The 26,376-nt window shown below is 46.5% G+C and overlaps 11 protein-coding genes across 11 annotated transcripts; 6 read left to right on the plus strand and 5 right to left on the minus strand.

Annotated features, from left to right (window-relative positions):
- Window positions 1-509: 509 nt before the first annotated feature.
- On the plus strand, window positions 510-3,380 carry MICPUCDRAFT_55697 (uncharacterized protein; the record flags this gene model as incomplete). Its single annotated transcript, XM_003056112.1, has 2 exons — window positions 510-574; window positions 701-3,380. The coding sequence occupies exons 1-2, from the start codon at window positions 516-518 to the stop codon at window positions 3,378-3,380; spliced, it is 2,739 nt and encodes a 912-aa protein (XP_003056158.1). The 5' UTR covers window positions 510-515.
- Window positions 3,381-5,637: 2,257 nt separating this feature from the next.
- Window positions 5,638-6,907, plus strand: MICPUCDRAFT_70808 (uncharacterized protein). The gene has a single exon (XM_003056113.1). The coding sequence runs from the start codon at window positions 5,905-5,907 to the stop codon at window positions 6,646-6,648; it is 744 nt and encodes a 247-aa protein (XP_003056159.1). The 5' UTR covers window positions 5,638-5,904; the 3' UTR covers window positions 6,649-6,907.
- Window positions 6,615-8,356, minus strand: TLP40 (peptidyl-prolyl cis-trans isomerase chloroplast precursor). The gene has a single exon (XM_003056511.1). The coding sequence runs from the start codon at window positions 8,336-8,338 to the stop codon at window positions 6,977-6,979; it is 1,362 nt and encodes a 453-aa protein (XP_003056557.1). The 5' UTR covers window positions 8,339-8,356; the 3' UTR covers window positions 6,615-6,976.
- A 1,570-nt stretch (window positions 8,357-9,926) lies between these two features.
- On the plus strand, window positions 9,927-10,301 carry MICPUCDRAFT_55700 (uncharacterized protein; the record flags this gene model as incomplete). The annotated part of the gene is made up of 1 exon (XM_003056114.1): window positions 9,927-10,301. The coding sequence occupies one exon, from the start codon at window positions 9,927-9,929 to the stop codon at window positions 10,299-10,301; it is 375 nt and encodes a 124-aa protein (XP_003056160.1).
- Window positions 10,302-11,095: 794 nt separating this feature from the next.
- MICPUCDRAFT_55701 (uncharacterized protein) lies at window positions 11,096-13,348 on the plus strand (the record flags this gene model as incomplete). Its single annotated transcript, XM_003056115.1, has 1 exon — window positions 11,096-13,348. One exon carries the CDS (start codon window positions 11,096-11,098, stop codon window positions 13,346-13,348), a length of 2,253 nt encoding a protein of 750 aa, XP_003056161.1.
- A 74-nt stretch (window positions 13,349-13,422) lies between these two features.
- NOP5 (nucleolar RNA binding protein) lies at window positions 13,423-15,468 on the minus strand. Its single transcript, XM_003056512.1, has 2 exons — window positions 15,155-15,468; window positions 13,423-14,911 (listed from the first exon to the last, which is right to left on the minus strand). The coding sequence occupies exons 1-2, from the start codon at window positions 15,230-15,232 to the stop codon at window positions 13,580-13,582; spliced, it is 1,410 nt and encodes a 469-aa protein (XP_003056558.1). The 5' UTR covers window positions 15,233-15,468; the 3' UTR covers window positions 13,423-13,579.
- Window positions 15,469-16,180: 712 nt separating this feature from the next.
- On the plus strand, window positions 16,181-17,162 carry RPS10 (40S ribosomal protein S10). Its single transcript, XM_003056116.1, has 4 exons — window positions 16,181-16,203; window positions 16,378-16,485; window positions 16,586-16,659; window positions 16,754-17,162. The coding sequence occupies exons 2-4, from the start codon at window positions 16,434-16,436 to the stop codon at window positions 17,060-17,062; spliced, it is 435 nt and encodes a 144-aa protein (XP_003056162.1). The 5' UTR covers window positions 16,181-16,203; window positions 16,378-16,433; the 3' UTR covers window positions 17,063-17,162.
- On the minus strand, window positions 17,108-18,923 carry PGM (phosphoglucomutase/phosphomannomutase family protein). The gene has a single exon (XM_003056513.1). It carries the CDS (start codon window positions 18,897-18,899, stop codon window positions 17,148-17,150), a length of 1,752 nt encoding a protein of 583 aa, XP_003056559.1. The 5' UTR covers window positions 18,900-18,923; the 3' UTR covers window positions 17,108-17,147.
- A 545-nt stretch (window positions 18,924-19,468) lies between these two features.
- MICPUCDRAFT_49482 (s24-like peptidase) lies at window positions 19,469-20,676 on the minus strand. The gene has a single exon (XM_003056514.1). It carries the CDS (start codon window positions 20,589-20,591, stop codon window positions 20,067-20,069), a length of 525 nt encoding a protein of 174 aa, XP_003056560.1. The 5' UTR covers window positions 20,592-20,676; the 3' UTR covers window positions 19,469-20,066.
- A 971-nt stretch (window positions 20,677-21,647) lies between these two features.
- MICPUCDRAFT_55706 (myosin heavy chain-like protein) lies at window positions 21,648-23,143 on the plus strand. Its single transcript, XM_003056117.1, has 2 exons — window positions 21,648-21,818; window positions 21,923-23,143. Exons 1-2 carry the CDS (start codon window positions 21,757-21,759, stop codon window positions 22,593-22,595), a joined length of 735 nt encoding a protein of 244 aa, XP_003056163.1. The 5' UTR covers window positions 21,648-21,756; the 3' UTR covers window positions 22,596-23,143.
- On the minus strand, window positions 22,674-24,863 carry DHDPS (dihydrodipicolinate synthase chloroplast precursor). Its single transcript, XM_003056515.1, has 5 exons — window positions 24,737-24,863; window positions 24,288-24,639; window positions 23,971-24,153; window positions 23,650-23,868; window positions 22,674-23,559 (listed from the first exon to the last, which is right to left on the minus strand). Exons 1-5 carry the CDS (start codon window positions 24,830-24,832, stop codon window positions 23,333-23,335), a joined length of 1,077 nt encoding a protein of 358 aa, XP_003056561.1. The 5' UTR covers window positions 24,833-24,863; the 3' UTR covers window positions 22,674-23,332.
- Window positions 24,864-26,376: the final 1,513 nt, after the last annotated feature.

Consider the following 26,376-nt stretch of genomic DNA (forward strand, 5'->3'; position numbering starts at 1 on the left):
CACACCGCGCGCTCATCCTTTTAATATCCTTTCTAAGCTCATATCCTTTCGCTGATAGCCACTAGCAAGCTACAGTACGTGTACAGTACATTGTTTCTGTACACGTACAATACTGTACTATGATGTGTACGAAATAAAGTACTTTCGAAAGTACTTTCGTACTTTCGTACAACATAGTATCATAAATAGTGTACACTACTGTGTTTATCTGATACAAAAAGAATAGTGTACTGTACGTGTACTGTACGTGTACGTGTAGTCTGCTCGCACTATCACATGTTTTGCCCGGATGGATAGAGCTGAGTCATTTTGTAATCAGATCTACACGTAGCGCTACAGTCGTACACGTACGTGTACAGTACGTGTAAAACACAGGAGAAAACGTTGTACGTGTACACGTACACGTAGTACAACTACTGTACACGTAGTGTGGTCTGTGAAGCTGTGAACGTTGATTTCTGGACACCTGTTCTTTCCCCTTGTTTTCACACTTTCGAGACTTCCTGTAGCGCATCATGAACACCCTTGTCGCACAACTAACTTCGAAGACGCCCTCATCGACGCGCGAATCGAGGTAAACAAATGATTGTCACCTGATAACGCAACGCTAGGCGGATTTCAGCTTCGCTCGTTTGTTTCGTTTTGCTTTTTCAAAGGATCACCTGACTGAAAGCCGTTTCGACGCTGCTCGCTACCGCAGGCGCAAATTAGGCGGTACCGTCTCTATAGTGGGCTCGGACTTGAGTGAAGAGGTAGTTTCCAACAATGTTCCCCCTGTAACCCCTGCGACGAAGTCAAAACTGCTGCGCGCGCCGCTTCGCGAGCGTACCAACTCACGGTTGAGCGAAGAAGCCGGCCTTGCGACTTTGGCACTCGAGGTGGACGAGAAGAGACCTTTCTATTCAGCGCCGCGAAAGACGTCGAAGACGGAACCTGACGATGATAAGTCAGCCGCGGTAACTGCTGCGCTCATGCTTGTGAAAGATGGCCTCGCAGCCCTCCGGACTGCAGGCACAGATCCTAAACAAAAGCTTTTGCAGCTTTTTGCAACCAGCGCTGAGTGCAGTGATGTGAAAGCTACAGTATCACTTTTCGTCATCAACCGTCTCGTAGACGCGCTCGACGCGCATGAAACGGTATCTCAGTCCATCCATGAACGTGTGCCGGATCGCATCGATGCCTCGGCGTTGGACGATTATGATAAATACTCGGTGGCAGCGGCACCCGGCTCAAGTTTCCTTAACCGTGTACCACATGGTTCAGCTGTCGATGTTCCCCCTCATACGATCACAAAAATACCAGACATCGTCGACGAGAACAACCTTAGCTATGGTCCCAGTAGATGCAAAACAGAACCCGGCGGCGGTGTGTGCGACACCTCACGGTGTCTAGCACAATTCTGTGGACCTTTTATTTTACCAGGAACAAAAGTTGAAGAGCAGAGCAAGCAAGTGTCGATTGCATCGTCAGAGGTCTTCGAGGTTCAAAGCGGTAAAACAGAGGTGTACAAGGATTTTGATAGCGAAGACAATCATTCGATGGCGGAGACAGAGATTGACCAAGATGAGTCAGTCACGGACACTGCCTCCGATGTCGGGACTGAATGTGGCAGCACTGAGAAGGCCCTGACCGCCGAGGAAGCAGCAGTTTCACTAGTTGGGTCGCCCTTCATATCTCCTGGCCCCGAGGTTGTGGATATATCTGATATAGATGCCGCGCGCACGGTTGATGGCGATTCGGATAATGGCAAAGAAATAGTCATGAGAGTGACGCGACCCCCGGCTATGTCAGCCGTGTCTACAGAGGAAGAGGAAGGCAATGCTCCCAGAAATCGCAGGAAACACCGACAAAGGCAAAGAGTCCGGATTGTGCTCAGTGACGATGATGGTGCTCCTAATTCACCAATTGATGCTAAAAGGATGCATATATCATCTGGGGCGGTCACGTCAAAGCAGATAACCTTACCGAGCGTATTGACAGCTGCAGTGGGGGATGCAAGTGGCAAGAAAAGAATGTTGCGGATCAAACCCACTACGCGAGCAACTATACGCAGCGCGAAAGAAGACGCGCACAGCGACAGTGATAATCTCACAGTTCCAACCGTAGAAGCAAGCCGTGAAGCCGTACATTCCGAGGTTGCTTGTGGAAATCCCATGTTCGCGCTGGAGAAAACGTCGAAAGTATCCACTGAGGACACAAGTGAACCACAGGGGTGTTCAGCTGGCCTACGCTGTCATGCCATGGTAAAAGATGTCATCACATCAGACCGCATGAAAGCGAGTATACGGCTTGGCGATAGCGACTCATGCATAACTGAAAGCGGCGACGAACCCGACGACATGGGCATCGTAACTTCGAATAGAACAGGTGTATTCACGGCTGCCGTTGATGAGAGGCTGACCAGCGAAAGTTGTGAACTTGTCACGGGGAGTGCAGATCCATATGGCATTGATAAACTTCGCACGCCGACCCCGCCGCCGCAGATAAAATATAGTTCTACCCCAGGCGGCTTCAATTCAACGACGCCCGAGTGTACTGGTGGTAAAAAAGAAGCTGGATTTGCCACTGTTCTGCCTCCAACGCACAGCAAGGCACTATCCGCAGCGTTTGCCAGTGCAGCTAAACCAGGAAAGCAGATAAATTTCGCACGGCACAAATCTGCTATCGCGCATGCCCTGTATGACGAGTTTAACGCCAATGCCTTCGATGGGAGACTGCCGCCTAGGCTTGAGATCACATGGAATGCAAAACTGCTGACAACTGCAGGGTTGACTCATTATAAGAAAATTACGCGGAGCAGTGGGATTTCGGAGTATCATGCGAGAATTGAGCTATCAACGAAGGTTCTAGATTCAGCAGAGAAATTGGAAGCAACTCTTTTACATGAGCTGTGTCATGTCGCAGCGTGGCTGGTAGATCACTGCGCGAAGCCTCCTCACGGCGCAGTTTTTAAACGCTGGGCCACAAAAGCGATGCGCGTGTACCCCGCGGTAATAGTGGACACTTGCCATAGTTATCAGATTCATCAGCCCTTCAAATACCGGTGCACCCAGTCTTGGTGCCAGCAAGAGTATGGGCGGCATTCAAAGTCCATAGACGTAGATGCCAAGGCATGTGGAGTGTGCAACGGCAGGCTAGAGTATATCGGCAAATTTAACTCTGACGGAACGCGAGTGGAAGAGAAGCCGCCGACAGCATTTAGCTTGTTTGTCAAAGAGCACTTTGGATCTGTTAGAGAACGTTTGCCTGCTGGGACACCGCACAAGCTGGTGATGAAGGAGCTGAGCATGCAGTGGAAGAGCGTGGGACGAACAGCAAAATCGATGAATAAGACACCGTTTAGTACGCTAGGGGAGGGAATGCGTGCGCTGAAACTTTGATGTGGGAGCAGCAGTCCGTCCAATGCAAACCTTGTTGGACCTTGACTGTTTCACATCTAATGTAGACCATAGTGATTTTTCACGCTAGCTACCAGAGGTTGCTAGCTACCTTCGCTACTAGCTACCCTGGGAGTGATAAATTTATCCTGGGCATGATATTCGAAGGTATGCAGCTATCTACTGTATGTATGAAGGTACTTCCATAAAACAAAGGGCGACACGTACATAGCTACATACTACATAGCTACCTTCGGAAGGTACATAGCAGGGGTTATAACTTTTAATAGTAAATAAATAATGAGTAAGAAAAAGTTTACTTAGTTTTTCGAAAGGCGAAGACTTTTGCGGGTCGAGCGAAATTAGACCGTCGATTGTGAGTTAAAACTGCGGTACCTTGAAATATTTATTTATTTACCTTTTTTTCCGGCAGTCGTGTATTTACTTAGTGTCGAAATTTTTGTAAGTTATCCCCTGGTACATACCTACTGCCGAATTAGTAGTGTACCTTCATAGTATGCGAAGTAAGGTATCATTCACAATTTTCGATCCCTGGAGTAGAAAACATCGTCTATTTCCTTGCAGGCCCTACGCGTAAGCCTACGAGAAGCTCTATCATTTTATGAAAAAGCATAGAAAAAAGTGACTGGAATTTTTTGACGTCTGCGATTTTTTTTGACTCTGCAACATCTTACCGGAGCATGAGTGTGCAACTGTGCATCCTGCATCGGCCGATGTGTACGTGGAAAGCGCTATACGTCCCAAAGGTATACCTTAGCCCATAACCTGGGACAAAAGAACAAAAAGCAAGATTACACTTCCGTACTGCCATACACGTGTACAACGTGTACATGTAACGTCATGTATGTAGTCGTGTACGAAGGTACTTTCGAAAGTACTTTCGTACTTTCGTACTTTCGTACTTTCGTAAGTACAACTACGTGTACACGTATTTTCGGAAATATGTATGAATACCCTCGGGTTATCTATTTCCGTAGGGCCTACGAAGGTACGTTGTACGTAAGTGCCTTCATAGATCGTGTACATTCATGTACTGTACGTGTAGCACTCGTGTAGCCCTACGTGTACGGAAGGAAGTCCGGAAGTGTTCGTGATGTACATCTAGGCCTACTACATACACGTGGTGTACGTGTACGTGTACGTGTACTTTGTAAAACGCGTTACTTCCGGAAGTACTTCCGGAAGTACTTCCGTACTTCCGGGAAGTACCTTCGTACTTCCGTACTTCCGGAAATACAAGATACTTCTTCGTTACGTATGTACTTCCGTACTTCCACTACGTGTATCATATGTAGGGCTGCGTGAGCTGCTGCGTGTACGTGTACGTGTACGTGTACGTGTACGTGTAACGTAACGTTGTATCCGATAATAAACCAGGGGATAAACGATAACCATTTAACTAAAATTTCGACACTTTATTAGAGTGTACATACATCTACCTTCGTACTACTGTAGTATGTAATAATATCTTCGAAGGTACTTTAGTACACATTAGATATTACATTTCTGCCGGAAAAACTACAATTTTAACTCAAAAATCGACGGTCTAATTTCGCTCGACCCGCAAAAGTCTTCGCCTTAGGCGAGTAGTTGTATGATACTGTAAATAAATAAATACGAAAGTACTTTATTTCGTACGAAAGTACACGTACTTTCGTACGAAGGTACTTACGAAAAACTACGATACTTATTATTGTATTAGTACGTACGTTTACAGTACAGTACAACTATTATTATTATGTACACTACGTGTACGTGTACACGTACAGTACATGAACTAAAACAAATATTTTACCTTCGTATTTTTATTTATTTTTCTTTATTGTACAGTACGTGTACAACGTACGTGTACAGTAGTGTGTCCTCCATAACCTCTGCTAACTGTAAACCCTGCAAAATGTACTGAATGAAGTACACGTACGGAAGTATGATACTTTCGGGAGTAGTTGTACTTCCGTACTTTCGTACTTCCGTACGAAGATAGAAATAGAATACTACGAAGGTACGAAAGTACAACGTAGTTGTATGACAACTTTAATACGAAGGTACTTATTCGTACGAAAGTACGAAAGTACGAAAGTACAACTACTTTCGAAAGTACTTTCATTCGTACTGTACACGTACAGTACGAATGAAGTACTTTCGTACGAAAGTACTTTCGTATTTTCGAAAGTACGAGGGTAAGATACTGTAGCCAGCCAACCACCTACCTGTACGTGTAGACCATTGTGCCCTTCAGCACCCTCGCTCACGCTCCTCTCAAAGCTCAGGCAGTGCAGTTTTTCGCACGACAAGACGATGCTTTCAGATGATTTCCTCGGGCATGCCGACGTATTTCTTAACCTAAGGTAATGCTGAATAATTTGATTCGTGATAGTGCACGAGCAGGCATGCTCTTCGCAGAGAGAAACACAATACCAGTCTCTCTTCTCGGCACTTTCTCGAGTCTTAAAGTTTTCAAATTATCAGGGAAAGCGAGCTCGACGTCGAAGAGCGCGAATTAGCGATGGCGCTGCGTATCGAGCAATTAGAGGCACGAGAAGCTGCATTTGAAGCTGAGGAGCCCATGCGCACCTTTGCACTTGACAAACGTGAACTCGCCTTAAAGCAGCGAGAGTTGGCTATTGAGCAAAAGATTGAGAACTTACTGCAGCGTGAAGGCGAGTTGCGATATTTAGAGTCAGTTTTAGCCAAAGAAGAGCTCGATATCGCAGAAAGGCGGTGGACGTTGAATGCAAGAAGAGACGAACCGGCTGGTGAAATGGCAAAGGTCTTCGAAGCTTTGACCATAGCGGGAAAGGAGAACATCGAGTCCTCTGAAGTGAGCGAGAACCTTTCACAAAGTGTTGCTGGTACTGTTTTTTTTGGGTCTGAAAGCGAGGAGGCTGCTTGGTTAAAAGTGCGTATGAAGGAAATGAAGAGGCGTCTGTTGAAATTGTCTACAACAGTCAAGATGGAAGGCAATTCAGATAGAGATGTTCTTGCACTAGCTGCGCATGCAGATGATCTCCGAGAACATTTACGAGTGATGCGGCTCAAGGCAGACTTGGCAGGGGTGATGAAGCTGGTGAATGAAGTTGCCACTGACGTTGCAAGTATGGAGGCTAAAGGTGTTGAGACTGAGGCCGAGGACAAGAAACAAGTCAGGGACAGTGACGTAACTGAGCTCAGCCTGGCTCTGCGTTTCAAGCAGTTGGAAGTCCGCGAGGCTGAGTTGAGGGCAAAGGAACAAGAATTGACACCTAAATGAAAAAGAATCAAACAAAATACCTTCAAAATGTCCCAAAAAACTGTTGGAATGGTGAAAATCAAAGTTTTCACTGGAAAGTCTTGCATCGTGAAAAAATCGTACTTGCTCCCTGACATGTGAGTACCCTGATTATATGAAGTGTATCTGATCTTACCATTCCGAAGTGACAAGTGGCAGCGAGAGAAGTCAACTCAGTAGCTGTCGTTTAGAAAAAGTCCGAAGTAGAAACGGAAAGACTACGAACTCGAATCTTGTCCTCAACGAAGTCTCTGTATTTGCCTGCTTCGCGCAGTAATTCCGTACAGCATGTTGGACAAGCCCATGTACTCTACAGAAAATCACTTCGTTCTGATTCTCTTGTGCGTTGAACTTCTTCAGATAAAAGGGGTTGTGCAACATCGCGTGACTTGTTCTTGAGATTTTCGGAACCGTCCACAATTCTGACGCTTTTTATCACATCGCCTGCCTTGATTTCGCGCAGCAACTCCTGCCCTTCGACAACGTAACCAAAAACAGCATACCGCCCATCTAAGATATTTGTACCAGACGGGGTGAGCTCAGATTCCTTCAGGAGAAAAAAGAATTGTGAGCTGGCTGAGTTTGGTTCAGCCTCGCGACGTGCCATTGCGAGGGTACCAAAAGCATTGAATGGCAAAACGGGCTCGTCTCTGTATCTGCCAACATCCTCGAAGGTGAATTCGTACACTGGAACGCCACTTTTATCCTTAGAGGCCATAATCTCGAGTGGAATCGTTCGCTCTTGCTTGGTAACTGGATCAACAAAGCCATCCAATCCTTTCCCAGCGGGCTTCCCTGACTGTATAACGAAGCCATCTGAGCGTTGAATGTCCATGCCGTCGTAAAATCCACGGTCAACAAGGTCAGCAAAGTTGCCTGCAGTTACAGGAGCGTTATAACCATCCAGGACAATTGTCATGACACCACTGTCCACATTGACGTTGTCCTTCACCTTAACCTCCAACTCGACAGTTGCGCGACCCTTTAGTAACGGACCGCGGTCATATGGAGCGGGTATCTGGAAAGGGAACTCGTTAACCATGTCCTCTTCGATACGGCTTACTAGAGACAGCGCACGCTGCTGTGCCAGCGGAACCTCCTGTTTATCTTTCTGTGCAACCACCACCTTGAAGTCCTCTAGCTGCTGCTGCAGTTCAGCAAGGGCTGCTTTGCCATCTTCCATCTTATCTGGAGCAACAGAGGCAAGAATTTTGATAGAATCGTTGTTTAGAACTTTCGAAGCACCAGCTAAAGATGCCTCGACACCTGTGAAACGCACCCCTGGCACGCGTAGGTCATCAGAAATGGACTCTAGTTTTCTTTGTACCTCGCGGATAGACTTATTCGTGATGGGTAGGGAATTCCGCAAAAGAGCACGCGCGTTCGTCACCGGGTTAGCCTCAAGACCAGCAATATCAAGGATGTGATGCGCATCTTGTACAGTCGCATCAGCTGAAGAGACAACTACGGCCGAAATAAGTAGAGTGAAGCCGATTTGACGAGCCGCAGAGGCGAAGACCTCGGCGGCATCACTCCGACTGCTTTCTCTTCTTTCGATAGAAGCTCTCGTCACATTTGCAACGTTAACGTGTCGACGGCGAATGGGTGTTGCATTGGCGCTCCGGAGGAATACGCCGGAACCTTTGGATAAACAACATATGACGGGGTGCATTCTTTCGCTCACTTTGCAGTGGGCAGGAAAAAGTGGAGGGAAGCTACTCGTAGGGCTACGTGTACACGTACGTGTACTTCGTGTTGTCCTCAAGAAAAATGGATCGAGAGAGGGCTACGTGACCCTCACGTACGCGTACGTGTACAGCTGTACACGTCCTGTAGGGCTACGTGTACAACTATTACCTTCGTATCTACGAAAGTATCTTCGAAGTAAGGTACTATTCGTACGAAAGTACTTTCGTACTTTCGTACTTTGTACGAAAGTACAACGTTGTACTTTCGTACGAAAGTATAGATAGTTAGATACGTTTTTCGAAAGTACTTTCGTACGAAAATAGAGTACTTTCGAAAGTACTGTACTGTACACGTACTGTACGTGTACATAGAATACTTTCGTACGAAAATAGAATTTACTTTCGAAAGTAATAAAACTTACTTTCGTACAGTAGGCCCTACGTGTACAGTAGGGCTAGTTGTACTTTCGTACTTTCGTACTTTCGAAAGTACTTTATTTCGTACAAAGTACAAAGTACAACTACTTCCGTACTGTACTTCCGTACGTGTATAAATACTTCCGGAAGTAAATACTTTCGAAAGTACTCTCGTACTTTCGAAAGTACTTCCGTGCAACGTTGTACACGTACATCCGTTACATGTACGTGTACAGCTGTACACGTACGTACACGTACAATAAACAACTTAGCCCTTGTACTTTACAATAAATTAATTTGGCGTTAATTACAATAAATTACAATAAATTACAATAAATTACAATAAATTAATTTGGCGTTAATTTGGTGACTTAGCGCATCTGGTATACCTTCGAGGGTACGAAAGTACGAAAGTACGAAAGTACCTTCGAAGGTACAGTACACGGTACAACTACGTGTACGGTGTACACGTACTGTACGTGTAGATAAACACATGCAAAAATTATTTAATGGTGTACTGTACGTGTACATACAGCTGTACACGTACAACGTGGGGCTAGTGGATATCAACGAGAGGATAGGAGCTTAGAGAGGATATTAAGAGGATGAGCGCGCGGTGTGCTATAACATCGCGCAGACGCCGTTTTTGGCTCTGTAACTGCACGGCATGTTAGATGACATCACCCTCGAGGCGCGCGGGTCGACCGCGTTCGTGTCTGAATCGCACGAGCAAAGCATAGACTGGCGCGATCGCGTCGATTTGTAAAAGAGCATTTTTCTTCGCAGCTACAGCCTCGACCCGCGGAGTTCGACTGCCGACGCAAGCGATCGTTTTTTTTGCGCTGCGCGAATTTTACATATGCTCTAATGTGTCCACGCGATATAATCACGAAGTTTTTTTACGTTCGGAACTGTTTCCATGAAGTTTCGACGTCGCGTACGCGAGCTCAGGAGACGGCAAATGTTTCGTAACGCCGAGTCTGTTTTGCAAACGACGGATCTGTGCGCCGGTACAGCCTGATTCAGCGCCCCAGGTGTATAAAACTCGCTGGAATGATAGATTACGCGATCTATTCGATGTTCGCTTTGACGCTCCGGCCTCAACCGCGGCGCGCGCCTCTCTGACTGTCCTCGCGCGGCGCGGCATTTAAGAGGATGAGCTCAGCAGTAGTTCATCCTCTTAAAACGTACTACGCTCTGACAATTTGCTCATACGCCATCCTCTTAATATCCTCTCTAAGCTCCTATCCTCTCGTTGACATAGCCACTAGACCTACACTCGTGTACACGTGTACTGTAGCTCTTTACTGTACAATAAAGTTGTTTAATACACGTACACGTACACGTGTACAGTACACTACACGTAGTACGAAAGTACTTTCGTATGTAAGAATACTGGAAAAATTTTACTTCGTACTGTACACGTACACGTACGTGTACTTCCGGAAGTACACTGTACAGTACACGTACGCGTACATGTACAACGTTACAGTACACGTACGCGTACACGTACACGTACAGCACACGTAAAACAACAATCTTCATTCGTACGAAAGTACGAAAGTACCTTCAAGATACAACTAACATTGTACTTTCGTACAACGTACTTTCGTACTTTCGTACAACGTACAACGTACTTTCGAAAGTACGTAGCTACGTACCTTCGTAGCTCGTTAGACTATGTACGGAAATGTTGTAGGGCTGTAGCGCTGTACCTTCGAAGATACAGTATCCTTCGTTCGTACGAAAGTAACAACTTACCTTCGTACTTTCGAAAATAGAATACTTCCGGAAGTACGAAAGTACCTCCGTACTTCCGTACGTGTACAACTAGTTCGTACCTTGAAGGTACCTTCGTACGAAAGTACTTCCGCACCTTCGTACTGAATGAAGAACCATGACATATGATAGTACACGTACACGTACAGTGCGTGTACTTGCTTGTACAGTGTATCTGATTATAAAAAGACTGAGCTCTAAAAGAGTACAACGTTGTAGTTGTACAACGTACTTGCTTGTACGTGTACGTGTTATGTACGAAAGTACGAAAGTACTTTCGAAAGTACGAAAGTACTTTAGTACCTTCGAAGGTATCTGATTGTGTATGGGTACTGTAGTACACTATGATAGCTAGAGTTCACAGCTGAACTTGCTGCCTTCTGTTGTTGTTGCCGTGTTTCATCTCTCCAACGCGCACACACTCTGTGCTGTGTACGTATCTGACCTGCTCGGACAACAACTCACCGAAGAGGTTTACGCGCCGTCATAGGTTCTGAGGAGAAACCCGAACGAAGTGGAGGAGCGCATCAGCCCTGGCTTATCGGATGGGCTGTAGCCAAAGCAAAGCGCCAGCGAAGACAGCGACCAACGGAGGGGACACGTCCAGGGGCAACGGTCACACCTGGATCGCATCTTACGAGGTGCTTCCTAGGGCCCGCCGCGCGGGTCCGCCGCGAGCTGATATCACCGCGCGTCTCGAGGGCCATCCTCCTGTCAGTCGCAACGACGACGTCACTGAAGTCGCCGTCGTCCACAGGGAAATGGTTTCAAAGAATGACAGCAAATTGTTCAGGGAGCATTGCACTGTTCCAGATGCCACTGTTACCGGCTCTCGCAAATCGTCACGATCAAATGTAGAGAGTGATACTGACGGCATCAATAACCAGCGGTTTTCTAGCGTGGTTGGAGAGGGCCAACGCGTCTCGAATCCAAAGCAGAGTGCGTGTGGCCTTCGTGAGCAGTCTAATTCTTGCTCAACAGAGTCATTTACCTATGACACTGGAGAAATACATGTGTGTGCTAGTTCCGGCTGTTCAGTAGTTTGGAGTTGCCCTGCCCCCTTTGGCGCTTCCTCGCAGACGCGTGTCTGCTCACCCTGGTTTAAGCTGCCTGCAAGAATATTGAACTTGACAACACACATAGAATGGCGGCTTTTCTGGGAAATGCACGACAGTGAAGATGATACACGCTCGTTGTATCTCGAATGTCGGCAAGCTGATCAGGTTTTCCAGGGTCAGCAAGGTGGTGTCACTGTTGTTGATTTCACCACTGTTAACGATGTCAGCTCAGCAGCAACAGAATTGCTATCGAGAGAAGACGGAGAAATACATGGAAGCCTGCAACAGCAATGGGAAGTTGACACTTGCTTCAGTTTTGCACTCCTTCAGCCTGCTAACAAGAAGGCGGCAACTAACCGCCATTTTAGACACTGGCGGCAAACCCAGCAAGATATGGAACGAGAGCGGCATGTACATCAACACCACGAGACGAACAATATCTATGCAACACCAAATAATATCAGCAGCAATATTGGAAACGAGAAAGTATTTAACAAAACGTTTGGTGAGTGCTGCTGCGGTAACGATTGCCTGATACTTGATGCAATCCAATTCTCCCAACGTTACATGGACATGGCAATGGTGCATCGATTCACGAACATTTGCTCCGATAACCCTTGTGGGTTTCAATGGGGCGCCCACGACTACCTCACACTTGACGATGTGTACAGAATTAGCGGTATCACAAAGAGTGAGGGTCGGTGTCATCATGAAAACAAGAAGGAAACATGCGAGGACCTGTTTATCGAGTTGCGGTTTCATGGGGTTCAAGTCACCACACGTGAAGCTAGTAGTTCCGGTGGAGCTGAGAGCTCAGTTCCCGCATTTCATCCGCAGGCCTGCCAGGGCCGTGTCGCGTGCAAAGTAGGACCGAGTGAGCAAACTATTTTGCGAGATGTGTCAACCACTTCAATGAGGAATCTACCACTGAGTTCCTTCCAACGTGCGCTGCCGCTGACAAGGTGCTTGCCACTTATGATGACACGTGTACCATTCTCACCGAACGGTAATGACACACTTGAGTCTCTTCTTGGCACAAGTGGCTCAAGTGTCCAGCTTCTCAGCCTGTCACCTTTACTCCTTGTCTTTGACCATTTTCTCTCAGCAGTCGAGTGCGATGATCTTGTGGCCATCGCTGCGCCAGATCTTCGTCGTTCACGCGTTACTGATGGCAAACTATCAGAAGGTCGCACCAGTAGCAGCACATTTCTAACAGGTTGCAAGCAAGAGGAGCCCCTTGTGCGCGCAATTGAGCAGCGGTTGCTGCGGGCCGTGCAGTCGGCAACTTTAATCGCTGCGCAGCCTAATGTATATGACTCTAATGAGCGGCACGGCCAACCTTACAGAGGATCTACATCTCGTTTTAGTCAGAGACCCAATTTACTACAGGGCGCAGAACCTATGCAAGTTGTGAGGTACACAGAGGGACAGATGTACACTGCACACTACGACAACAAACAGGGTTGTTTGCGTCGGACAGCAACATTCATGATGTATCTAACTGATGTACACAGTGGCGGAGCCACACACTTTCCGAGGGCAGTGCCAGTGTCGATGCGAGACGGGTGTGGGGACGCAGCTGGTATAAGAATATGGCCGAAACGAGGCCGTGCGTTGGTGTTTTGGAGCGTCTCGGGTGGTATCGAAGATGTGAGGAGTCTGCACGAGGCTGAGCCTGTTATTGAAGGAGAAAAATGGATAGCCACCAAGTGGCTGCGGGAGGACGAAGATTTGACGTAGCTTGCTGAGGGGTTGGCAGAGAGGAGGGTAAACGGCATTCTGCGTTGTGCTGCGATAACATACAGGACCAGACCGAGAGAATTCTTTTTTCTATGAGAGCACAAATGCTTGCGAGGTGACCTCTCACGAACTTTCCAGAACATGAAAACACCAGACGCTCCCCCGTGCAGAAATTATATTGTATTTATCGATGAGATCTCGTGCCTCGCTGAGAAACCATTAATCCTTGATTTACTTCTCCTTCTTCATCTTCTTCTCCTTCTTTGCTTTTTTCAGTGAAGGCTTGTCAGAGTCGTGCTCGGCCTTCTCCTGATGTTTCACATCTGCTTCTGGGTTGTATGCCTTTGGTGCAGTGAGTAACGAAGGAACATCTGTGGAACGATATTTATTGTGCTTAGACAGAGATTCCTTGCCCCTCGCGACGCCTGACGCTGTTACAAGCACCGACCCCTCGAGCTGCCGCAAGCGAGCCTCCACCTTTGAGCGGCTGTCGATCCCGATCGTAGCCTCACTCGATTCCCCAAGTGCGTCAACCCTGATGGATAAAGCACATTTTGCCGCCAGAACCCGTGAGATCTTCCCCTTGAATTTTGGTGCCGTCTGCCCAATAAGGCTAGCGTGATAAATTAAACCATATTTGGGAGTTTCGTGCTTTGTTTTCAAGGCTCGAAACAGGGCCTTTTCCGCACCAAGAATCTGTACTGTGGAAGCCGGGTGCTTTGCGAGATTGATCAATGATCCCGCATGTGAAATTAAGCGAGCACCTACAAGCTCGCCGACAAGGACAGTTAGATTTGGTGCAATAGCAGTCATTCTCGACTTCAGATAGTCATAAAGTTGCGTTCTGTACTCGCAAAGTGACACAACCTGTTCAGCGAGCTGTTTGATGTTGTTTAGGTCATCCTCACTGATCTCGGTGCCCATGGAAATCATAGCGGCACTTTTTAGATCTTCTTCTACATCCTCATCAAGAACGACTGAGAAGTCGTGCTCGGCTGCTGTGGATCGATCTCCCATGTGTATTACTGTTTTGGCGTACTGCACATTGTCCACGATAACTTTTGTCATCTCGGGGAAGTGCCAACCGTACCATTCGCGAACACGCATAGCATAGGTGTTGAGTTCCTTGTCGAGCTCGTCTAAAAGTCCGATCGCCTGGACGACCATGGTATCCACCTTGTCAGGAGAAAACTTAAGTTTGTATCGTGAAAGGCTGTGGGACAGACCAAGTGACATTGGAGCCACATCGATATCATCGAGTCCACCGATGAGATCGTTCAATTGGTGTCGGACTCCGCGCATGAGTTCCATCACATTAGCACTGTAGATGCATGCAATGCCTAACTTTTCTTTAATATGGCCACCAAGCTTGGCATCAGCAACGGCCAGAATTTCACCCTCAGCATTCTTCTTCAAAAACTTCTTCAGGTCTTTCCCGAGTTTGCTATCAACTAAGGACGCCGCTGCAGCGAGTGCCTCGGCAGTGTTGTCGAATTTGGAGAATGCTTTTAGCGATACCAAGTTCTTTGCTCCTTCAGTGGTGTTGAGTGCATTTTCGATTGCCTGTGCACACACAAAGTTTCCAACTCGTCAGGATGCGGGGGAACTAGAGCTTTATTTGCTCTCGACAAATTTTCAAGGGGCACGAGTTGCCAAAGCAAGCGCAGACACGAAGGATCGATGAGCGCAAGAAGTCCCGATTATAATATTCGATCGCAGGTTTTCTTTCACATCTGCTGCCGCCAAAGAAGGAGCATTTTTTACATGAAATCGAGGTTCGGGAGGGGAACGAGCGGGCACTCGCACCTCTGCGTCATCAATATTTCTTTCGTCTTTAATTTTGAACAATGAATACCCAGCAGGAGTCTCGAATAAAAGAAGCATCTGCCTTGAAGACTATCGCAGCCTCTCGCAATAAACTCTTTCCAGATGAAACGCCGCCAAAACTTCGTGAATTTTATGGTTGGCAAATAAATATTATCGGCAAGCGAGGGAGAACTTTCTACGCGAGGCGTCAGTTACCGCCTATTTAATCCGATTAAGATCGTCGACCGTGGATTTCAAGGTTTTGACCTCCTTCGCAGATTCGGCAAGGTGACTTATTTTACTGTTTATGGCGGCGTTCGCCACAATTAGTTACGCTTTTTCTTTATTTATTCACATTTCTTTTCAGTCTACGTACGAAGGTACGAAAGTACCTTCGTACCTTCGTACACGTACACGTACGAGTACACTGTACACGTACAGCTGCACGTGTACGTGTATCCATGCACTTGCACGAAGATAGACTTTATTCCAGCTAGCTAGCTATGATAGGAGGGCTATGCTATTATTAATACACGTACACGTGTACCTTTATCTTCTCCTCGAAGGTACGGAAGTACTGAAGTGTCCGGAAGTACTTTCGAAAGTAGGCCCTACAACGTTGTACTGTAGCCCTACAAGCTAAGTTGCCTTCGAAGGTACTTTCGTACGAAAGTACGAAAGTACTTCCGTACTTTCGAAAGTACGAAAGTACTTTCGTACAACGAACGTACTGTAGTTGTACAGTACGTGTATGACTTCCGGAAGTAGGGCCTAATAGAAAGTACGAAGGTACCTTCGTAGAACTTCTCGGAAGTACGGAAGTACGTTGTACTGTACACGTACGTGTACTGTACTTTCGTACCTTCCGAAGGTACCTTCGAAGGTACGTACGCATATGTCGAAACACCGCGACGGTGTGCCTGACCCATAAGTCGAAAGATTGACTGGGCGATTTGTGTTCACGCTAAATTACGGCTGAAAGGGTGTGGGCCAGTGTTCAGTCAACCCACACTTCATCCAGAGTCTCCGGACGCACTCACGTCGCCAAGGTACGTTCGACAACCCTAGCATCCCTTTACACCGCGCAACTACTTGATCACACTGTCATTCGTGTCAATACGCGCGAGTTGCGTGCATTTCATGGGTGCCGTTCCTCGCGAAAAGATTTCTCTCCGCGATTCTTTGCCCCACTGACAGTTTACCTCCCTCGCTCTCGCGCCCAGGGTCGACCAACACCCTCTAGACGCGCCGACGTCGTTGATAAACAGCCCTAGTCAGCATGCTAATTCCCAAGAAGAACCGCAAGGAGGTTTACAAGTACCTCTTCCGCGGTGCGTCGTCGTCTACGCGTCGTAAAAAGTGAAAAAGCCGCCGATCCCGCCAGCGACGTTGAACTCTCACCTAGCGTTCCCGCGGCATTTTCTTCAACAGAGGGCGTCATATACGCGAAGAAGGACTTTAATCTCCCATCTCACCCTGAGATCAAGGACGTCCCTAACCTCCAGGTGCGTGCACGCACCTCTTGTTGTTGAACGTAATTCAAACCCTAAAACCAACGTTCTAGTTGATCACCGCTGGTTCCTTACACGACCACTACAGGTTATAAAGCTTATGCAATCATTCACATCAAAGGAGCTCGTCAAGCAGATCTTTTCGTGGAGGTACTTCTATTGGTATCTCACGAATGAAGGGATCGAATACCTCCGTGAGTATCTCAACCTGAGCGCAGATGTAGTCCCTAACACTCTGAAGAAGTCCACACGTCCACCGACGAGACCGATGGCGGATGAACGCGCCCCTAGGCGTGATGCCCCCCCAGGCCGCGGTGGTGGTGGTCGCGAAGGGTACCGAGCCGAGCGCCCGGGCGGATTTGGCCGAGGAGGTGGTGACAAGCCGCAGTATGCTTGAGGGCACTTAGGAAAGTTGGGCGAGTCAGGAGTGTCAGTACTGCTTTTTTCACGGTCTTAAGCTCAATACTGAAAATTCACACACATCACATGGCAGACACGTCAACATCTTCGAAATCCTTCTCAAAGAACCACGTTTTCAAGGCTTTCGCCATAATTTCTACACCTCCGTGTACCTCGGATTCAAAGTTGAGCACCATGACTGGGTCGTGAAGGCTTTGGCGTAGTAGAAACCATCCGAATGCCCCGGTCCCTTCGTCCACGCGCACTCGCAGTCCCTCGTAGTTAATATCCAGGGGAGAGTATCCCTCAAATTTCCCAGCTTTCACGTCCTTTTTCAAGTTGTCGATGACCGCCAGGCCCACTGCCTTGAAGTCCGCAGCTTTGATCTTCAGGCGAACCTCTCTCTCTTCTAGTGGCTCCTGGAGTTCACTTAACAGGTCAGATATGCCACCCTCACCAGCAGCGCGCATTTTCACCGCTTGGATTATGATCTTCACCGCGATATAGGCGCCATCGTCCAGGTTATGATTTTCTTTCATCGCGCCGTGGCCGCTTGTTTCGATCATGAGGTGCGTCTCCACCCCGTCCTCATTCAGCTCTTTGCCTTTGTTGATCACGTTTTTGTATCCACGCATGTAACGCAAATGATTCCCCCCCTTGCTTTCGATGAACGACGCAAGGCCATCAGACGTCACTGAGTCAGTCACTATCGTACTTCCTGGGTGCTCTTCCAAAACGATCGCAGACAACAGCGCAATAAGCTTATTCCGATTGATCGAGTCTCCCCCCTTGCCAATAACTGCACTTCGATCAACGTCCGTGTCGAATATAATCCCAAGGTCTGCATCCGTGTTCACCGTAACATCGCGGGCGAAACTCATCGCATAAGGATCCTCTGGATTCGGGGCATGGTTCGGAAAGCTACCGTCCGGGTTCAAGAAGACGCTTCCAGATATGTCCGCGCCTAAAGGTTCCAACACGTGCGTTGCAAAGAAACCGCCAGAACCGTTCCCGGCGTCAACGACGATCTTCATAGCTTCGAGTGGCTTATCACCTGCGCCCACGCCCTCGATGATGAGTTCTCGTAGCATCTTTGAATAGTGCGTGAGCAGATACTCAGAGCAAACGACGCCGCTAATTGCCACGTTACCATCGACATCGGGAACAGAAACCGGGTGCCCGCCTGGGGTTTCCTTGCACCGCTTCGCCGCCGCGGTACAAATTTGACTGATGTCCTCCGAGTCCAACCCGCCTTGCTTCGTGAAAAATTTCATTCCGTTACGATTGAATGGCAAGTGCGACGCGGTGAGCATAACTCCAGCGTCGCAATTTGTCTCTTTTGTTATCGTAGTCATAAAACACGCCGGCGTTGTGGACAAACCGACATCAATCCCGTTTTTCAAGCCTTCAGCGACGAATCCACTGAATAAAGCGCTCACGAGCGCGGGGCCGGACAGCCTTGGATCTCTTCCGACCGCGATCTTCAGCTCTGGAATCTGTTTGTTAACTTTTTTCGCGAGCCAGTGGACAAACGCGGTGCCGATTAAGAAAGCTGCCTCTTCGTTGAGAGCCACGGGCTCGCCTTGTACGCCGTCAGTCGCCACGCCGCGGACATCACTCCCGTTTTGAAGAGCGAGGATGACTTCAGGTGTCGTCACTGTCGTCGTTGTAAGCATCCCACTGGATGCAGCCACGTTAGTCGCGGGACGGGACGTCGCGTGGTTACGGACAGAAGGTGCGACAGCAGCGACGATGCACGAGGGAGGGCTACGCTTCACACCCGAACGAAATCCGCCAACAGGGGCGACAGTGACAGAACGTGCGATGGCGTGCATCGGAACCGACGACGATAACGCGCGGCAGACTTGACAACGAACGTGCACTTCAACGTTCTGTTTATCTTTGAAGGATTATCAAATTTACTCGGGCTACGTGTGTACGAAGGTACCTTCGTACTGCAGTGTACAGGGGCCTGTACACGTAGGACTACACGTGTACGTTGTCGGTAGGGCCCTACGTTGTACACGTACGTGTACGTCAACACGTCAACAATAAGTTGAATAATCTTGCTTTACATTACAGTAGAACGTACACGTACGTGTGCGCTTATTATTGTAGTGTTAAATAGTTTAAAGTGGCGTTAAAAGCCCCACACACTCGGGGGTCAATTTACACTCTGTAATACGAAGGTATGATTTTACACCAGTGTGAATAAAGGTACAGTACACGTACAGTGTACAGTTTCGGGTACAAATTTGTACCGAAGGTATTCGTGTACAATAGTCAAAGGGATACAGCTACCTTCGTACATACCATAGCCATATGAAAATAAAAAGTTGTACTTTCTGAACCGTCAACTCACGCTAATCGCGGGCTTAAAAAGGATGTACAGTACGTGTCCAACAACAAACTTAGCTAGCTTGTATAATTTACCTTCGAAGGTACTTCCGGAAGTAGTTGGTTTTACGTCCGGAAATAGCCTAGCTACGTAGCTAGCTAGCCACTACGCCTCGCTAGACTATTTATCGTCCTACCAGCGAAGGTACCTTCGATGGTAGCCTGCTAGCCACTAGTCAGTACGAAAGTCTATAGTCCTATACTGTAGATTCCAAATAGGGCTACATAGTCTATCTTCGATTAGCCTAATCAGGGCCATATAATCTATCTTCGAAGATAGAAACAGGGATAATATAGACGTTATAGCCCGAGATGTAGTTTCGAAAGTGATCTCAAATACTTCCTTCCGTACAACGTGCACCTTATACATCTAGCTAACATATTAAACTTCTAATGTATTAACATTCCGAAAGTACAATCGTATAAAACCGTTACGAGTTCTTCAGAAGTACTTCCGGAAGTACGTTGTAGCGCCAGCACTGTTCTACATAAATAAGAACCTTCGTATCATACAACGTTACACGTACTGTACACGACTACACGTGTACACGTTCTGTACACGACTACATGTGTGGCCCAAGTTCTGATAGCGAGTTGCCTTCATGTCAGTCCCGGCTTAATACCACTAAGAAACACAGTATTCCGATGACACTGTACTTTAATATAGGGAAGTCGTTCATTATTATCGTAATCCGGCCGATGCATGGTATGAATGCAGCCACGCCACCTACAATATTATCTGTGGACAGTGTTGGCTGCCCAGCAGCATACAGCACAGTATCGTCCCCAAAGTTGTTGTCACCCTTCGTGAGATAATTTGTATTATTTAGCGTTTTTCCGCTGTATGAGCTTATCACCCGATGGACGATCGGTATTTTTCGACCTTCGATGTTAAAAACGATTACCTCCCCGACTGAGATACTCCTCTTTGAATGATTTAGAAACAGTATATCGCCCCGAAAGAAAGCTGGCTCCATCGAGCCGCTCAGGACAACGACCATGGGAGACTCACTATTAGTGAGATACACTAGTGACCTCCAAATGACAAGAGCAGAAGTAATTACAAGCCCAAGACCTAAAATTTGAAGTACGAGCTGGCGCCTGTTCAGCGAACAAAGCTCTGAGATCATGTCATGCGTCAATTTCACTAAGAAAGCGAGGCTCGTGATGAAGAAATATTGGCGACGCACATGTACGTGTACGTGTACAGCTGTACGTGTACACGTAATGCGGTCCCGTGCGTAGTACGGAAGTACCTTCATAGTAGATAAGTTGTTTATCATATCATACTTCCGGAAGCACGAAGGTAACAACTTATCAACTTATTATCTCCGTGACTGCTCTGTGTACACGTACATGTATGAATGACATACAGTATTAGATTAATAAACAACTTATGTTGTTTATGAGTATCTATCTAAAGTAAGTACGAAAGTACTTCCGGAAGTAGGGCCTACAGTACAGTACAGTATGTTTTTCACGCGTAAAAAATGGTTGTTTGCTCTCTACAACGTACGTCTAGCTATCGTAGACTTCCGTATGTATTTCTTCTCTATTCATAAATAGCTACGAAAGTACTTCCGGAAGTACTACGAAAGTACTTTCGAAAGTACGAAAGTACTTCCGTATGTATGATATTTCTTCTCTAGCTAGCTAGCTAGCTAGCTCGACTACGTGCGTGTACGTGTACAACTATTCATTTATTTTACAATATCATATGTCAACTTACCTTCGAAGGTACTGTACAGTACTTTCGTACGAAAGTACGAAAGTATTTTTTATTACATGTAGCCCTACCAGTCCTACGAAGGTACAGCGTTGTACTGTACGTGTACTGTACCTACCTTCGTACGAAAGTACAACTAACGAAAGTACTTTCGTACATTTTATAAATGTATTAAAAGTTTTCCCCTAAACACTCCCTTCCGGTCCCTTTACGTTGTACTTGTACACGTACGTGTACTGAGACAAAACGTCCACATAAATATCTATTGGTACACGAACACTACGTGTACGTGTACAGTATGGAAGTACGAAAGTACGAAGGTACAGTACTTCCGGAAGTACTTCCTGGAAGTACGATTGTACTTTCGTACGAAAGTACGAAAGTACAACGTTGTACTTTCGTACGAAAGTACTTTCGTACTTTCGAAAGTACTTTCGTACTTCGGAAGACACAAAGGGCTAGAATACCTTCGAAGGAAGTTGGCCGCCAGGTACAGAGAGTTCGTCGGTTGTAGGGCTCAGCGTCGATTTCTTGTCTATTTATGGACCAGCCCGTTTGTTTTAGGAGATATGCATAATCTTGACGCTGGCCGTCTGCTTTCTGCAATGAACGACGCGCTCGTTCATCTCAGGTCTGTTTTGTACATCACATTGTTGAAGCAACAAAGCAGAGTTGGAGACACGCTTCCCCACCCTTCTGACCTCTTTTTATCTATTTTTTCATTCTGCTTTACAGGAACGCGAAGAATTTGCCCACTTACTTATCGAATGGAACACAACCTCTCTTTCAAGTGAACGAGCCGCACGACAAACGACTGTTATTTCCTTTACACGAATTGGTGCTTAGCTTTATCGAAATCAAAAGCAGCATTGAGCGTCGACTTCAGATCACAACAGAAGAAGATGCTGCTGATACGCTTGCCTTCTGTACTCGAGTGGACAGCGAGAAAAGAGTGGAAAATATACTTTTGGCCTTGAAGAACCAGTTCAAAGTTGAAAGCAGTGAGCGCCACAGGCAGCTCGCTCAGGGTCTGGAAGTCAAGACAGGAGTTGTTGACGAGCTTGAAGTCATGTTTCAAGACAGTATTTATCGAAGAAATAATTTTGAAGATGCCGCGAGTTGTACTGGAGTCACAAAAGCTGCACTTTATCACGAGGGCGCGATATTATTGTCCAGGCAGCTTGAACACCTCAGGTTGGAGCTTTATCATTTCAGAAAAGAACACGCGGAGAAAGAGGCTGCCCTCATCAAGAAGGCGAGCAATGATGAAAAAAAACAAAGCGAACACCTATATCTCTATGATGCGGATCTAGCAAGCAAGGATTCGCTCCTCGTCAATGAGAAACTGAGCTATGATGCAGCTGCAAGCGAACTGAAAAAGAATGTATTCTATTTGCAAAAATCATGACGTGAAACCAAAGCTGACTTATTTCGTGGCCTTTACGTTGTTGAAAGTATCCAGATTTTAGCGACGTTGGTTAGAGCTGATGATATATGTAGCTTTCTGATTTATCGACCACCTACTCTTATTTATTTCGTCCCTTGTGTTATTCTACGTTTCCAGTCAACGTACATTTTTATACTTGTAGACCTTGTACCTTTCTCTGAGTACTATGTAGCCTTGGTGGCCAGGTTAGGTCATGCACAACTCGAGAGTGATGTTGCACCGCATCCACATCCTGAAGTTGCATACTTAATTGCTGACGTCTACGATTTGTTAGTATGCCTGAGTTCATAAACCCTTTCGAATACCCGAAGTGCTGCAAAATCTTCGCGAATGAAGCACAGTACATGAGTACATTTTCTCTTACATTTTCTCTCAGCTTTCTATGTAAGGCAGCGTCATCCATGATCTAATCTGTGGATGTGATGATATGAGCCAAGTATAAGAACAATTTCAACTGCGGAATCTATGCTCACTGTACACGGCTACACCCCAGTACTATGAATGATTCCAGAAAGGCTGCAAATTAAGGCACACGCGGTGTTTCGCACGCCTCATATTTATTTTTGAACCTATTTGGATACAAAAAACACATATTTGGTCTGATGAAATGACATTCAAACTTTTGTCACAGCTCTTGAGTTTTTTTTCAAAATATACGATCTTGTTGAGAAAACGATTCCACAACTCAAAACTATCGGTCACCATTCGCTCAGCGTTGTAAAGTCTGAATTTCTAAGGTCAAGTAGCTTGCTTCCAGGCGTGTGCTCAAGACCTATTCCTCTGATAAGTGCAGCGCCCTGTGCCCTAAGTTCTTCATCGTACTGAATATATGGAAGCCGGAAGACTGGCTCAGCACAATCTAGCATGGCAAGCATGGTGTTTAATCCGATGGGATTAGGCTCGGTGAATAACCTCAAAGTAGAGACTCACAAAGAATATGAAAAATAATAGTTGTGCTCAGTCTGAAAAGGTGGTAAAAATCAACAAAAGAAACGCTGACGCATTTTTTACCAACTCATCATCGGTAAGAGTCTATCACGAAGCTCGGGATTCGGCCCGTCATTTATCAACTGAGACATCAACCTCGGAACTATATTGCTGGTTACAGAGATGACCCCCACAGCTCCAGCTTCATATCTTGCATCATGCGCTTCATCATCATTTCCAGACCAGCAAACAATTCCCTGATCAGTGTAATACTTAATGCGAGCATTGCCTTCACATTCCTTTATACCTGAATGATTAAGTTCCAGTGTCAAGTGAAATTCATACAAAAAGTGTGACGTAGAAGTAAATAAGCAGTGAAAAGAAAAATTCAAGTGAAAAAATCAAGTACCAGCAAAATTCTTATGCTCAGCCAATTCGAGCATTATTTCTGGACTTATGTCTTGAGAAGTGCGGGCAGGGACATTGTACACAATCGTCGGGCCATATTTCAGCACTGCATTGAAGTGCGCAATTATTCCTTTCTTGGAGGTCTTGCCATAATACGGATTGATATGCAGCGCGGCGTCCATGCCTTGAATATAAGGACACCCAAAAGAGAAGAAAGAACAACTTGAGAATAATGTCAATAAAGTGGATGTCTTTATGTTGGAAAGAAGATTCTAGCGAATATAAATATCATGTACAGCAGAGCAATTTCTTTCTCACCAACGGCAAAGCCTTGAGATGAGGCATGAACAGCTTCGCGGGTAGAGTTCGAGCCCGTGTTTCCGATTACTTGTAGTTTATCACCATAGAGCTTCGCTGTATGTGCGATAAGCATGATGTGCTCGTCCCACGACATCAGCTGGCCCTCTCCTGTAGTGCCACCAACTACTAGTCCACCGACACCACACTCAATTTGATTTTCAACTAGCTTATCGTATGCAGCAAGGTCAATTTTGCCACTCGCCAAGTAGGGGGTCTTGATGGCAGTGATTAGTCGTGTTTTCTGTATTTCTTCCACAGTTGCAGTCATCTGCATCATGCTGGCATTCGTCCAGGTCTTACTCGCGTTACTCTGATATACGAGAAACCGTGATTTTCAGCATTTGTCAGAGGAAAATTATACTTTAACCAACATGCAAACACACAAGCACTCAAATCGTGAATCTCACCGCGATCGAAGCTTGCTTGACGCCGCGGCGAGTGGATCGAGAAAAGAAATGAGCGTTGACAACTTGCGCTGCTGAAATCTTGGCAAGAGTCGGCATCGATTGAACTTTGTGCTGTCCCCGGTCTTCGTGTTTGTAGTACAATGATGCGAAAGAAAAGCAGCGATAGCCAGAAAGAGCAATATCTATCTAGCCCTAGTACTTTCGTACCTTCGAAGGTACGAGTATCTATGAGTACGTGTACATAGCTACGAAAGTACTTTCGAAAGTACTTTCGTACTTTCGAAAGTACCTTCGTACGAAGATAGATAGGTAGCTACGAAGGTACCTTCGAAGGTACTTTCGTACATATTACAACGATAGTACAAGATGTACTTCCGGTAATAGAATAACTTCGTACGAAAGTACGAAAGTACTTCCGTACTTCGTTCCGTACTTCCGTACAGTACTTTATTTACAATACGAGTACTACACGTACGCCGTACGCCCTTTAAGCCGCGAATTAGCGTTTATGTACGGAAGAGTTTTACGGAAATAATACGCACTACATGTGCAGTACACGTACACGTACGTGTGTACCTGAAGGTAGCTACGTACAGTGCGTAAAGTACGGAAATATTATCTCCCTAAAGTCGTCCGGAAGCACACGCAGCTACCTTCGGGGAGGGTAGCTACTAGGGCTGCATGTACGTGTACAGCTGCTGTACACGTACTGTACGTGTGCAGTACGTTGTCCGGACCTACGTACGAAAATTCAGCCAATGAAATGCGTTTGGAGGCTCGCATGTAAAAACGGGTCCACGGGACCTGACGATGAACTCTTCCGATGAAAACCACTTTTGAACCAGTACACGAACATCCGTACTTTTCAAACTAAATACCCTGCCGCGCCGTGCTTCCTTCTCCCAACTTCCGACGCGCAGCGGAGGCGCAGATTGCAATACTGTACTGTACAGCTGTACGTGTACACGTACTGTAGCCCTGCATACGTTGCACTTTGAAAGTACGAAGATAGAATACAGTACGTGTACACGTACTGTACGCACGTACTGTACGAAATAAATAAAATCTCATACCTTCGTAGTTCGTACTACGTGAACTTCCGTACGTGTAAAGCTGTACAGCTGTACGTGTACACGTACTGTAAAATACACTACGTACAGTATCATAGAATACATTCGTACTTTCGTAATAGATACCGGAGCACGAAATAAAGTACGGAGTACGAAGGTTCGCGTACCCACGGAGAAGCCGCGCGCCGCGCGCGCCGTTTCGACGACACGAAGTCACGAGCGGCTCCTCCAGTCACGAACACCGTCCCGTGTCGCAAAGATCACGTTCAAGAAGTTTAGCATTGGTTAAGCTGGCATGTGAAGTTTCGCCTCGGTCAGCCTCCTATGAAAAACATATGAACAATTTATTTGATTTCAACAGTTACCAATCGACGTTGAAACCTAAACCAGTTGTAATAGTACGAATGGAATTCCTCTCTAGAGACCATTCAAAAACAATCGCCGCGTTTTCGACGACCTTAAATAACCCGCGTTCCGGCAGAGCTTCAGGTTGTTCAGTCTAAGGGCATTTAGTCAAATATGCCTCTCTGGACGGCAATTTTGGTCTATTCAGGGAGTCAGAAACGAAAG

Source organism: Micromonas pusilla, assembly GCF_000151265.4.
Source record: "Micromonas pusilla CCMP1545 genomic scaffold MICPUCscaffold_2, whole genome shotgun sequence".
NCBI lineage: Eukaryota > Viridiplantae > Chlorophyta > Mamiellophyceae > Mamiellales > Mamiellaceae > Micromonas > Micromonas pusilla.